The sequence below is a fragment of the Ambystoma mexicanum genome, chromosome 3q (assembly GCF_040938575.1).
Source record: "Ambystoma mexicanum isolate Mex_15411 chromosome 3q, UKY_AmexF1_1, whole genome shotgun sequence".
Lineage (NCBI taxonomy): Eukaryota > Metazoa > Chordata > Amphibia > Caudata > Ambystomatidae > Ambystoma > Ambystoma mexicanum.
The window spans coordinates 1,235,086,863-1,235,101,047 of NC_090926.1; the positions used below are offsets into that span (position 1 = coordinate 1,235,086,863).

The following is a 14,185-nucleotide window of genomic DNA, read 5'->3' on the forward strand; positions in this document are numbered from 1 at the left end:
GTACTGCGGGCAGCGCTTTCAGGCGGAAGGTGTCCACAGATTGGGGACCACTTCTCTCTTGTTAATTGGAGAGGGGCAGTGGTGACTACAGAGGGTAGAGAGTCCACGACACCCAATAAGCAGGAGCTATCCTTGAGAACAAGGAGCTTGCACATACTTGCAAATCCAACTCCCACACTATAAACGTTTGTATGTGTCCAAATATGCTTTAAAATGTCCTGCATGTGTCCTAATGCTCCTTTTATGTACATTCCCAAACACAAAGAGCCAGGCAGACGTGCTTGTATGGCACCAATTTACCTGGGGAGTGAAACGCAGCTCCTGGTACTTGTTGGCGTCCAGCTGATGAAGCTCTCCTAGGCTACAAGCAGGAGCTAAATTCAAACCCTGAAGCACGAACATCTAGAATGCTAGAAATATTTTCCTCCCTATGGAGTCTCAGCTCCTCTTAGATTTCCTAAGCAAAAGCATATTGAGGAAAGATCTTTGCTTGTCTAGGAGCTGTCGGTCATCATTCCTCCAGTGGTCCATCTCATGCGGATTCCTAAATGAAAGAGTTAGCGCTGCTGCTTATTCGGTTATGACAAGCAGCGCTGTAACTGACCTTGCCCCCACATATCTCAGGGGGCACGGCACATTTCCAATGTGCCCCACCCCTTATTTCCATCAACACTCGCTGCTCACACCATTCTTTCAGTTTCACTACAGCCAACAGCCCACTCACTATGTGATTCATGTTCTTTGGCACGCACTCTGCTCCAAATCCTGTCTCGTCATTCTGAATTTACAGTTCCTTCCTCCACTGGTTCTCGTGCTGGGCCACCATGTTATAGGTGGGAGGGGAGGGGAGTGGTGTGGGACTTTAAGAGCGTAGTCTAACAAACTCCTCATTCTTCTTTTGATCATAGTTCCACTGAGTTGCTCTGCTCCATCCCAAAGACCCCTCATTCCAGAAAAAGCACTGCATTCACCGGTGACTGAGTTGTGGGCCTGACCACTTCCAAATCTGTACTGTTGACCATTAAGTTTAATGTACAGCAGTCTAAAAGTAGGTTGGATCTACACATTCCTCTGTTCCTGTTGCCCCGTGGCAAGTCTGGTCTTGATAGATTGGACCACTCAGACCACAGTCTCATCAGTAAGGTATGTTGACTGGAATACAGGATCCACAGGTGGAGACCTGTGTTTCTCCCATGGCGACTGTACATACCCTTGTAATGTCCCCTGGAACGGATGAGGAACACTTGCTTACACTCTGACACCTAGACGTCCCCAAGTGAGGCTACGGGGGCAGGGAGCCAATGGCAGTCAGCCACTTTGTTCATGACAGTATTGAGGGAGGCTAAGGCAATGTACCCAACCCTCTGTCCACCTGAAGACCCCACGTCTGCGATCTCCATATCAGGGTGTGCACTTTAAGGTCCTCATAATCTCCTGCAGGCAACGTACTGTCCGATCTCTGATTGGGTTTGTGGCTTCACAGCACTGGCTGACAGAGGAGCAGCAATTGCCTCCAGAGCAAGATCCTAAATCCTCCACATTAGATGCCTTGATTTGCACCAGTTCCTCATTAGAACTATGTCTTCAATAGTGTTATCTATTTGATTCCAAAGAGCAGTGGTGCCTGCAAGAAGATGACTTGATTCTTGATTTGGACCTCTTGTGAAACCAACAAAAAGAGACCAGAAGAAGCACAAGAGGGGCTAGCTTTGGGCGATGGCGCTGCAGAGCTGACATGCCTTGCTAAACCTGGGGTGATAGAGAGCATGTCTCCTCGCCTTTATGGGACACATTGAACCGTTTAGTGTCCCGTTCCTGGATGGTCTGTGGGCGCATTGTATGGGATTAACTGTGGGCGCATTGTATGGGATTAACTGTGGGCATCAGTGCCCTGATGCATGCTCAAATACAGAACTGATGTACATCTAATGCTCTCTTCTATCTCCTGCAATCACAGACCAGCTTGAAGCCTGAAGTCTTTGAGACATTCTTGGATTTGGTGAAACACTGAGTAGCAAGGTCCTGAAGCTGAGCCTATGGCACACAGAAAAAATGAACTGAGGGAAGGGTTATATGGGGATGGCTCTTCGGAAATCCCAGCTACATCACATCCAGTGCCAGTGGTACTTGGATCGTGTAAGCATTAATAAGGTGAAGGGGCTGGACTGTTAACTCTCCTAACAGTGAGCCCCAGCTCTCTCGGCGTGTCATGGATGGCTGTAGTTGTGATTTTTAAGCGAATGGGCACGGCTGCCACTTGCATAATATTGGTCATAATGCTCTTTGTACAAAGAGTGTTAAAATGTCTTTAATTATTTACTTTCGTGCCTGGCATTTGGTTAACTATAAACTTGGTGTCAAAGTCTCCCTTAAGCTTTGCACTGTGTGTTTTTATGGGTAGACATTTTCTAGAAAGGGAACCCATTTGAGAACTGGAAGAGGAAGGGCTGCTATATAAACAGTGAGGTCCTGCATTCTAGAACTCGGCCGTAAGCACTCCATGCTAGTCATGTACTAAACCCTGCACAAATCCTGTCCGTCAACCTCAGTTCTTTCCAAGGCAAGCACGTCCTATTGGCATGGCTCTGCCAGTGAACTGCAGAACTGCCCTGAAGCAACCCTACTCTGCACAGTGTTGCTGTGCCAAAGCATAGCCAAAGGCCATGCTCCCTGCCTGGCAACACTAAACGCCTAAACACTGCTCCGACAGTGTGACCTCATCCTTAAGTGATATCTGCATCTCCCACCTGTTGAATGAACAAGGATGTCTTTGTAGGACTTAAGAGGTGGTGCATACACATATGGGTGATCGGATTGGCACTCACGACGAGTGGGCGCTTGAGTACCACCTAGGAATCCCAGAATGGGAATGAAGTTTCAAAATGAGGTGTAGAGAAAAGTTTGAGTGCCAATTGGTTCGGACACTATGACTGGAACCATACAAAAACAAGCACTGGCTTTTTGTATGGTACCTTAAGGCTCCTCCCAGATGTGTCCAGGGAAAGGCCGATGCTTTGTCATGAATCTACGCCATAATGCGCATCCGACGCGTAAACGTGTCTCAGCATCAACTTTCCTATGATGCTGTCTGTTGACATGGTACCTAAGCAGACGCCACGCACTCAGGCATTGTATCGCAGCTGCCTCGCTCTCATGTCGAGTAACAGTGTCACCATGGTTACCCAATGCAGCGTGTAACAGCGTGCCACACCTGCTTTCCCGGAACCATAAAGATCAACCCGCAGAATGGCGCTTTCGCTTCTGATTCCAGTAAGTACGTGCGCATCTTGGTTTCCATGTCCCTTGTCTTGATGACTCGCTTTGACCCTGTTTCTGTTTTGACCCTGTTTCTACACTACGGATTGCTTTGGATTTAGATTTGGTACCTCTGTTCTTCTGGTTACCTCGTAACAAACTGTTGTTGTGTAATGGACGGTTTTCCGGATTTCCCCACGTTTATGGTGGTTTCTAACACTCTGAGTCTGTGGGCCTATGGACCCTAGTTTACTGTTGGACCTTTGGGGGCTGTGTTGTGCAGTAGACTAAGGACACTCTGCTGTTTATCTGTGCGCCATCCCGTCGTTTGTGCATACTCCTGCTACCCGGGGATAGGTCCCTACTAACCATACTAACCACTTCCTCTTTCCCTTTTCTGCACTCCTTTTGCCCTGCAACTGATATTCTGATCACTCAACACTCACAGGACTTCACTCTATCAATTTAGGTAAGGCACCCATTCCTTAGGAATCATACTCACCCTTCCCAAACCACTCGATCAGTTCATGTTTCTATGCTCTCGTTTCTATTTAGAGTGAGAACAGAGCCTTTTTGCCACCAGATGAACCCTTGAAATACCGGCTGTAACCCCAAGCCTCCTCAGGTTTGTGCTGACCTATTTTGGAACTAAGACCTATCCTTATTTCCACAGCTTGGTGCATGCCTGGTGGTACCTTTGCCCTTTCATTTGACCTAGACCTTTGTTTGTTCAGTAAACAGAGGGGTGTATATCAAAAGGAAGGTGACCCTCATTGGGCAGGCCCTACCTTTTAGGTTTCGGTTTGCAAGATCACTGGAGTGAATAATAGGTCTGTCTTTTCGTCCTTTGGTGAGTACTGACACGCTTCCTGATCCTGACTTTGGGGGTGGTGCACTGCAGGAGGCTCACCTGGGAGGAGACCAGACCAAGGGTGTTGAAGGGATCCTCTCGGATGAAACGCGGTATTCGCCTTTCAGCAGGAGTAATCTTTTGTGTATACCAAATCCTACAATGGCTTATTGCCATTATGTTTCTGAACCCCATGCTAAGTTTAGAAATATGGGCAAAGTGGGTGCAACATCTTTACATACCCCACTTAAGGAGGAACCTGTTGAGATTAACAAGTCTTAATGTTCTGTTATCAATATGAATTTGATATTGATGGCTACAAAATCACAATGAAAGTTGACACGTGCTCTCCGTGGACTATTATTTCACGAGACACTTTAATAAATACTTTGAGGAAGAGTGAAAGTTTGATTGGCCCAACTGACATTCGTCCATGTGGTTATGCCGAATCCTCCATAGAGATTTTGGGACCATTTTCTGCGAAGGTAGTGTACAAGGAGATGCAATGCAATGCAAACATTTTAGTGGCAAGAAAAGGTGCTTCATTGTTGGGATGGGAGGAGCAAAGAAGCCTAGGAAGACCTAAACATTTTGAACATCATATAAAACTCAAGAAGGATGCACAGCCCATTATTCATAAAGTGAGACAGCTGCCGTTGAATATGAAGGGACAACTGCGTAACGAATTGAATGATCTTATAAACAAGGGTGTGATCGAGCCGGTGACAGCCACAGAGTGGTTGTCGCCCATAGTTTTAGTGGCCAAAAGCAATGGGAAACTAAGATTGTGTGTAGACCTATGTAGTTTAAACCAGAATATAATAGTTGAGGGGCATCCCCTTCCTAACGTTTCAGAAGCTCTCTCCACACTTGGTGAACCCAAGTTGTTTTCAGTTATCGATCTTTCAGCGGCATATCACCAGGTTCCCCTTTCTAGAGAGTCCCAACATTTAACCGCCTTTATCACACCTGAGCGCATGTTTAAGTACAATTGTATGCCGTTTGGACTAGCTTCGGCTGCGTCTGTATTTCAGAAGGTGATGGAAGAGGTTTTGAGGGGGTTGAACAAAGATACTGTGTTCCAGGGCGATTCTAGTGTTTGCGGATGATGAAAGTGAGCATGATGAAATATTGAGAGCTGTTTTGAACAGACTTAGAGGAGCAGGTCTAACTGTTCAAAGGAACAAGTGCAGGATAGCTGTTAGGAACTGGAGTACCTTGGTCACAAGATTTCCAAGGATGGAATTTCCCCCAAACAATTGCTTATTGAAAGTATCAGCAATGCTCCCCAGCCCCAGAAAAGGACCAATTACGTTCTTTCATGGGTCTGGCGGAGTATTACCACACATTTTTAGTGGTTTTGCTACGATATCCTCTCCTTTGAGAGATCTGCTTAAGAAAGGGGTGAAATATGACTGGTCGAATTTGTGTCAAGAAGCCTTTCAGCAAATCAAAAAGGGTATCATCCAGGCACCATCATTAGGGGGTTTTGTTTCAGGCATGAAAACTTTGTTATCGGTAGATGCAAGTACCCTAGGTTTGGGCGCTGCTTTGGCCCAATATGATTCTGGCAAGGTTGAACACATAATAGCTTTTGCCTCAAGACCACTGAGGGGGGCGGAGAAAAACTATTCCGTCATAGTGAGGGGAGCGTTGGCTGTATCATGGGCTGTTTCACATTTTACGTTTTTTCTTTCCAAGCTTTTCTTGTGAGAAGAGACCATAAGCCCTTGGTTTAGTTGATGGGCAGTGTTGAATGGGCCAAGGGATCTAACAGAATATCAAGATGGATGGTATAACTACTGGGTTACAATTTCAAAGTAGTATACATACCTGGTAGAGAAAATGTTGTGGCAGATTGCCTATCCAGGTTACCGACAAGTGACAATGAAGTAGGTGAAATTCCTGAGAGTCAAGAGTTCAATATATCACAAATGGAATATGATGCCATAGACAAGAGTAAATGGGAAAGTGCTGATGAAGAGGATGATGTGTTGAAACAAGTAAAAATGTGGACTAGAGCAGGCTGGCCTCACAAGAATGAGATTGAGAGAGGATTTGACAGGTATTATGGAGTAAAAGATTAATTAAATTTGTCGGAGGATGGGCTTCAACTCAGGAAGGGCAACAAAGTTATACCTCCCAGTAGTATCAGATCTCATTTGGTGAGTGTAGCCCACCAGGGAGATTTAGGCATGGGTGGCACAAAGAGATACCTACGTCAAGCATTCTGGTGGCCTGGTGTTGATAGTGATGTTGAGAGATGTGTAAGGAACTGCAAAGAGTGTGAGAGAAGCGATAAAAGCAAAACAATCAGAGAAGTACCAATAATTCTTGTTAATGTACCCAAGGAACCCTGGCAAAAAGTTGCTGTTGATTTGGAAGGACCATTGCAGAATTTAGGTGATGACTACAGATATTTAGTTGTGCTAATAGACTACCAGGCCAAATGGATTGAGTGGAAAGCACTTGGTGAGGTCACTACCTCAGAAATGATTGTATTGTTTGAGGAGGTGTTCCACAGGGAGGGCTTTCCTGCAGAGGTGGTCACTGATAACAGGGTTCAGTTCTGTTCCTATAGGATGTTGGCTTTTCTGAAGAAATTTTGCATTAAACATTCCAGAACAGCCTTATACCACCCCAGGGCCAATGGCCTGGTGGAAAGGGCCAATAGGTTTGTGAAAGGTGGGTTACAGCTAGCCATGGCTTCGGGATTAAACTGGTGAAAAGTTCTAGGAGAGATGGTTTGGAACTATTGTACTACACCGCACTCTGTTACAAAAATATCCCCGTTCATGTCGCTTAAAGGCAGACAACCAGGCACAGAGCTTTGTCCGGGCTGGCTGGATATGGCATAGAGTGTCAACATAGATCGTGAGAAGATTATGGCACTCTTTAGAGAGGCGCAAGATGAATATAAAATGAAATTTGATGTAGAAAGAAAAACAAGGAAACAAACTGGAAGGAAGGTGATTTAGTTTTTGTCAGGAATCCCAGACTAACTCCTAAATGCCTGGAAAGCAAGTTTATTGGTCCCAATAAGATTGTTGTTGTGAGGGGAAATGTGGTTATTATGGAAGGGGGTGAATGCTGGTCCATGTCCAGATTAGTCAGATGTCCACATAGTGATGAAGCAGATAACCATGGTCCGAGTGTCAACCATGCTGGCAAACACCCAGACTGTTGTGTTAAGGAAAATTAACAGTTTCTCAAAGGAGAATCTAGCGATGATCTACAAGTGAATATTGGAACAGAATCAAATTCAGGAAGGGCAAGGAATACACCGTCTTGGTTCAAGGACTATTACTTGGAATAAACTTGTTCAAAGCTGTTTTGTTCAGGGACCATTACTTGGAATTAACTTGTTCAAACTGTAAGGGAGGAGATGTGTTGAGATTAACAAGTCTTAATGTTCTGTTATCAATATGTAGCAATTTAGTATTAGCCAAGTGTTTAAGTATGTACAAGAAATTGTACTCCAATGCATATGTTTTCTTTGTATAAAAGACTAAGGATATTGTGATGTCATCTGATTCTTTATTGGAATGTTTACTCATGTGTTTTGTTCTCGAGTGTGATTTGACAGTTGGAGCCTGCGATAACAAGCAGTGCCAGCTGCCGCGTTGCTATAACATTAAATCTTAGTTGTAACCAAGTTATAGTCCTTGCATACTTTACAGAACCCGTTAAACCTGAAGTGGCCAAACATCCCTCTTGCTCCCAAAGGTATGGAGAAAGGAAACATGTGAATGGTTGTGTAAATTAACTGCCTTTCCCTTTTGTGACAAAACTTGATAACGCATTTGTAAAAATGTGTAAAACAATCCCAAGAGTACTGGGACGAAAAAGAGGCCTGAAGTTCAGGCAATTAGGCTTTACAGCCCACACTTGAGGAAGGCTGAGCGGCTTAAAAAAGCTCCCTCGGGTGCAAGCCATTAGATGTGGTCATGGTTGGAGAAGCAGTAGCAGGGTTTGCAGCAGAAGTAATTGCTAGGGCAGGAGGAAGTGGTAGAGGAAAGCACGTTGCTGACAGAATCCACAGAAGTGGGAGGAAAGACAGGACGCCGGGACTTTCCATCCGTTTATTCCAGTTATCAGCCCTGAGTTGGTCCTTTCCCCCACTGGAATGCAGAGGTTGCGCAGCAGGAAGCGTACGGTTTGAAGGCTTTCCCCCAAGTGAACCTGATTGCAGAGCATTCGCTGTGAGAAGCGTGCAGCAGACAGTGCCTGCAGACTGGCGTCCTGCAAGGGGTCATGGTGAGCCGAACTCCATGCTTGTGTGGTGAGACCAAAGGCAGCTAGCTGAGAGAAGAGTGCCGGTCGAGAAAACAACCATAGTAGAAGTCCTGCAGCCTGTGACAAGGGCCGAGGAGCCGGTGTTTCTGCGCATCCCCAAACCTTCAGGCAGTGCAGCGGGCAATTGTAACCAGTTGCTTTTCACTTGTTTGTTTGTTTATTCATATATAATGCACACCGGACCCGAGGGTGTCAGGGCGCAGCGGTTACAAGACAGTTGGCAGTTTAGTTACATAGGCAAAATACAATACATACAATACATAGAGAGATCAATACAGGGTAGCACAAGTTGAAAGTAGAACAGACGAAAGAAGATACAGTAGCAAGTCATGCTGGTGAAAGGCAATCAATATTTGAGGACTGTGAGGCAAATGTCTGGCTTTACTGATCATGTGCTTTGAATCGATTGACAAGATTCTGTCTGAACTGAAGATATGGCTGGTCCGCTCGTGCAGTAGGGGGCAGAGAATGCCATAGCCCAGCAGCTTTAACAGGAAAGGTACAACCTCCCACCGTAGATAGTGTAGTTCTTTGGACAATGAGGCAGTTAGCTTTTGCTGATCTAGTGGGCCTAGTTGACGATTTTCTACAAAATCTTTCACTAAGGTAGAGGAGGGCTGCGTTATTGAGACATTTATATGTCAGAGAGGCGGTTTTAAGCTGGATTTTATCACTCGTAGAGAGCCAGTTGTTTTGTTTTCTGAATTCGGAGATGTGATCTCTCCTGGAGATGCCCAAGGCCGCTCTAAGGGCGTTGTTTTGGAGGGTTTGGATTCTCTTCATGATGTATTTGTTGGAACCAATGTAGAGGGCGTTGCAGTAGTCTAATTTAGACAATATCAGGGCTCTGGCAAGGGTGATAAAGCTATCTTAGAGAGAAAGGCTTTGCCTGCTCTAATGAGTTTGTAGGTGTATGCAGTCGTGGATGCCACAGAGTTGACTTGCTTGGTGAATGAAAGGGTGGAGTCGAGGTAGAAACCTAGAATTTTTACCTCGTTGGCAACCTTGATAGGTTGGGGGAGGGGCCCAGGATAATGAGTTCAGTCTTGTCGTTATTCAGGCATAGAACATGTGTTGCCATCCATGCCTGGATGACGAGGTAGACCCTGTTCACCAAGGCCAAATCCTTGTCATAATCCCCTGAAAGTGGAAGGAGAATCCGGGTATCATCTGCATAGTTGGTGTAGATGATACCGAGATGGTCCAGATCGTCGAAAAGGGGCTTGGTAACAATGTTGTACAGGGTGGGCGAAACACAAGATCCCTGGGGTACTTCACAAGGGATGGGGGTGGGTCTGCAGCAGCTGAGGGTGAGAAGACTCTCAAAGCCCTATTACTGAGAAATGATTTAATCCATGTAATGGCTTCTTTGGAAAAATGCGCAGCTGATTTTAAGAGGCACAAAGGACCTTGGGATCAACCAGGGCGAATGTGGCAGAGGGATCTAAAAGGAGAAGTGTTGATTTCCCTTTATCCCTGAGTTTGTCTATTTGAGCCTTGAGGTCTATTAATGCTTTTTCTGTTCCATGTTGGGGACGGAAGCCTGATTGTCGCACTCCTAGTAAGTGGTTGGATTCCAGGAATTTTTGGATTTCTAAGTAAGCAACCTTATTATTTGAAGGAGGAAGGGCACTGTAGTGATAGGGCGGTAGTTGGTCGGGATGGATGGGTCTAGCGTTGGTTTTTTCAAGCGGGGGAGTACTCGGGACTCTTTGAGGGTGCTTGGGATCGAGCCCGATGTAAAGGAGGCCTTGATAAATTTTGATGTGAAGGGTGCCAAGTCTCTCGCTGCGTCCTTGAAAAGTTGAGCAGGGCATTGGTCGCCCTGGCAGTTTGAGTGCTTAAGTAATAGTATTAATTTTTGTGTCTCGATTACTTTTTCTGTCTCAAGAATGGTGTCTTTGGAGAAGTTGAAACGGGTTAGAGGGTTTTGGGGGGGCTACAAGGGAGGATATACAGGGGTGTATAGTAGGGAGAGACGCTTTCTTTTTGCAATTTTGTCTGGAGGGGGTGGAGGTTATTTTGTTAGCTAAAGCAGACCGACGGTTAGTGCACCATATTTTATCCTCCGTGCAGGTGTCTTGTACTGGGATGGGAGTTTCTAATTCTTTGAGAATTACAAAATGTTCCTTCGTGCTGGATTAGGCTTGTTATATTTGGTTATTGTAGGATTCACGCTTTGCTAAACAGATTTCTTTTTTTGTAAAGAACTGATATCTTGTTAAAATGAGTTCTATTTTCTGGGGCAGGGAGTAGTCTCCAAGTTGTTTCACATCTTCTTTTCTCCAAACGTAACACTTTCAATTGTGGTGTAAACCAGGAATTGAGGTGTGCTATAAGTTTACTATGTATCATTTTGAGAGGGGCAATGGAATAAAGTGATGCCGTCATAATTTTATTGTATTCTGTGACTAACATATTGGGGTCCATGTTGTCTGGTAGGGCGTTGAGGGTAGGAAGAATGAGAGGTAAGGGTATCTGTAGTGATATTCTTTATATTCCTCGTTAAAGTTGGAGGGGCAATGATCACATTTTTTTAGAAGTTGGTTTGGTAGTGGCGAGGTTAAAAGATACAAGGTGGTGGTCCGTCCAGATTTCAGGGGTGATGGCGGTGATAGTGACATTGCAATTATATTCCGCCACACAATCTAGAGTTCTTCCTTTTGTCATGGGTTGGTAGGTTTACTTTCCGTGTCATTCCTAATTCTGACATGGTGAGGGCCATACTTGCTGCAAATGTGTCAAGGGGGTCATTAAAGCCCAAATTGAAGTCTCCTAATAAAAGAATTTGTGATGAGCATGGAAGATAGGTCTTCCTCGAAAGACCCAATCGGGCCTGCGGATCTGTATAAGAGATGTATTGTCAGAGTCTGTGAGTTAGCGATGAGCAGTTTAGCTGTGAAGGGCTCGCAGGAAGTAAGGTGTAGGGATGAGTCGATTCTTATAGACGGGCTAATTTTAGCAATGGGGATAGTGTAACCATCCGGTACTTCAAGCATGATAGCTGGGCCTGCTGCCTCATGCAGCCAGGTTTCGGTTATGGCCAGGAAATCATAATTTTCGGCCAAAATCAGGTTGGATATCTTTATAGGGTGCACAACTAAAGATCTGGCATTAATTAATGCTCCTTTGAGGTCTGAGGTGGGGTTGTCTGATGGGGGTGGAGTTGCAGGGAAAGCCGATGCATCAAGTGACGGAGGGTCGGTGCTAGAGTGTTTAATTTGTGAGTGGGTTGGCATACGTTAGTTATACCGAGTTTGCTGAGGTAAAAGGTTGGTGGTAGGTTTGTCACTAATAGTGGTAAGAGGAGGGGCTGAGTTGATTCTCTCGAGAGGATGTTTAGTGGAAGATCTGGCGGGGGGGTCCAAACAATTTTGCTAATCTCGAGTGAATCCTGGTATTCCTAAAGGCTGTGTCACAGGGCCTGGTAGGATGAGTTGGGATAAGAATGAAGCTGACCGGAGCATGTCAGACAATGGAGTGCAACAATTGTAGCACTCGCGTATAGACAAATATGCTGTAGAAGAAAGTTTCAAACCTCATAGATGATAAAACAGCTTTTAATAACGTTAATAAGGGTCACGTGCACCTAAAGGTGACTTTAACACAAAGACAAGACCTCAGTGAAGCCATCATAACATTGTATCCTGTGAAACCAAGAATTAAACCTCAACATTGTGAACCAAATAGAGCAAACAAGCACTACCTTAAGCCCAGAGGTGAACAAGCATTGCCCTCAGTCAAAAGAGACTAAAGTAAAGGTTTCTTTGGGAATAACTGTTGCTACCAGAGGAAAAGGGGCTAATATAACATCCTTGAAGGTAGAGCTTGTAAATGAATGACTATGATGTGAAAGAAACTGCAAATGAATAATGAACTCACATTGACAAAACCAATAGAGGTTACATTGAAAATACTTGGTTGGTGGCTTGATAAAAGACCAGAGTGGTTGGAAAGTGGCCCTAGAGGAGTTAAAGAGACATAGACATTGCTTGTCTAGCGGAGTTAAAAGGGCATTGGTATACAACTTGTCTTTGCTGTAACGTTGTGAAGAAATGTTTAAAGCTGTTTAACGTTGAAGAAATGTTAACCTTTGAAAGTGCCAGTGGAACTGAAACATCAAAAGCAAAGAAGTGAAAACTGCATGGTGTATTTCTGAAGGAGTTGGGTCTGACAGGAAAGTGGACCATGCAGAAGTGGAAGTAGAAGACCGGGTGTGAGTTACCCTTGCAGTCGTAGAAGTTGTTGTGTTTCATTGTGCCAAGAGAAAAGCACTGTGAAGGGAGCAATTGGTGTTTACTGTGCCAGGAAAGAAAGGCTGTGGTACTTTTTTGGGACTAAGAAGATGTGTTACATGGTGCTGCAAGAGAAGAACTATGAAGAGAAGTCACTTTCAGTTTATTTGGGTCCTGTGAATCATATAAATTGCAACAGCAATCATCCTGACCAAGAATCCCTTTGGTGCTGTTTAAGGAACTTTGAACCATATATTTCCTGGAGGGAAGGGATCTTTTCTGTGTTGAACTGTGGTGTGTTAGACGTTTTCTTTAACAAACTGACGTTATCAGGAACTGTGTTGGAACTCTGTTTCAATCCTGGATTTCCTTGTTGTTTTGTGTTATTCAACAGAACTGACTTTAACCTGAAACCTGGGGAAGGGGAGTTCGCTCAGGTTACAAACAAAGACTTTGAAGGTGTTGCAAATACATGTATTGACATTTCGAATTGCCATATATTTTCTGTGTGAAGCCAGAAATGTTATGCTAGAGTGTTTTTCCTTAGTTTATTCAGGCAGGGAAATCCTTGTTAGAGTAGGGCAAGTGAGGTGCTGGATTTACATTTTGATTTAATAAAATGGCACTGTTTGAAAAACCCTCTGAAATGTGTCGCCTCACATTTCTGAACCCTTACACTAGGCTTAACAGATGCCTTTAATAATGGTAAAACTGTTTTTACAAATGTAATGCAGGAAGCAGATGCAAGGACACATATATTGCTAAGAAATTGGAAAAATGAAGATTCACTTCGTTAAGACATTTTCATTACACCAGGAGCAACCTAGTTTACAGCTGAAAATAAGCGATTTTCTTACAGAAGACTGCTTAGAAAAAACATTAGAATTACTTTAAAAGCACAGGGTTAGATCAAATAGATAGTGAAGGTTTGGAGTTGATTTGGCAAGTAATGGGTGGGAATGGCCATGAGGACGAGCATAGTCTTTGGCGGTCAATGGGTTGGTAAAGTCCAAACATCCCCCTTAGACTGTGTCCCTCCCCACACATAGACTCTCTCCAATCTTCACTTTCAATGCTAATAGTTTTTGTTTATAGGTACTTATTAGCCGAAACTAAGAATGCCAGTTAGTTGACATTGCATAACAATACCTTCTTTCACCCTTTTTTCCTCTGTAGGGAGTGAAGAAACATGGCGCTACCAGCTGCAACATGGAGACTTCTGAGCTGCGCCCGCCACAGGGCACATACTGTGGGCATAATCCGGATGCAGGGGACCGTCGCCAAGCAAAAGGGTGAGTAGAACACTTGTCAATTGTTTGCCTTAAAATGCAGGTTAATGTCTGTACCAGAGCTGTTGTTGTTCCGTTTCAGAATCAGGCCTCAAAATGTGCACTCACCGCTAACCATTGTGATCTATTTATTTATATAACGCAATAAACCCATAGGCACCAGGGCGCATAACATTTTACATCGAGACAAACACCGGACCCAACAAGACCTACTTTACAGGACACACATAAAAAGAAATCCAATAAATTGTATCTGAAAA

The 14,185-nt window shown here is 44.4% G+C and overlaps 1 protein-coding gene across 2 annotated transcripts in view; it reads left to right on the forward strand.

Moving 5' to 3' along the window:
• The window catches only part of GCDH (glutaryl-CoA dehydrogenase), a 357,241-nt gene that overhangs the window by 42,621 nt on the left and 300,435 nt on the right, over positions 1-14,185 (forward strand). For both annotated transcript variants that reach the window (XM_069604167.1, XM_069604169.1), the window contains exon 2: positions 13,813-13,928. In XM_069604167.1, coding sequence (XP_069460268.1) covers positions 13,826-13,928 — 103 coding nt within the window. In that variant the 5' untranslated portion in view covers positions 13,813-13,825. The remainder of the gene's footprint in view (positions 1-13,812; positions 13,929-14,185) is intronic.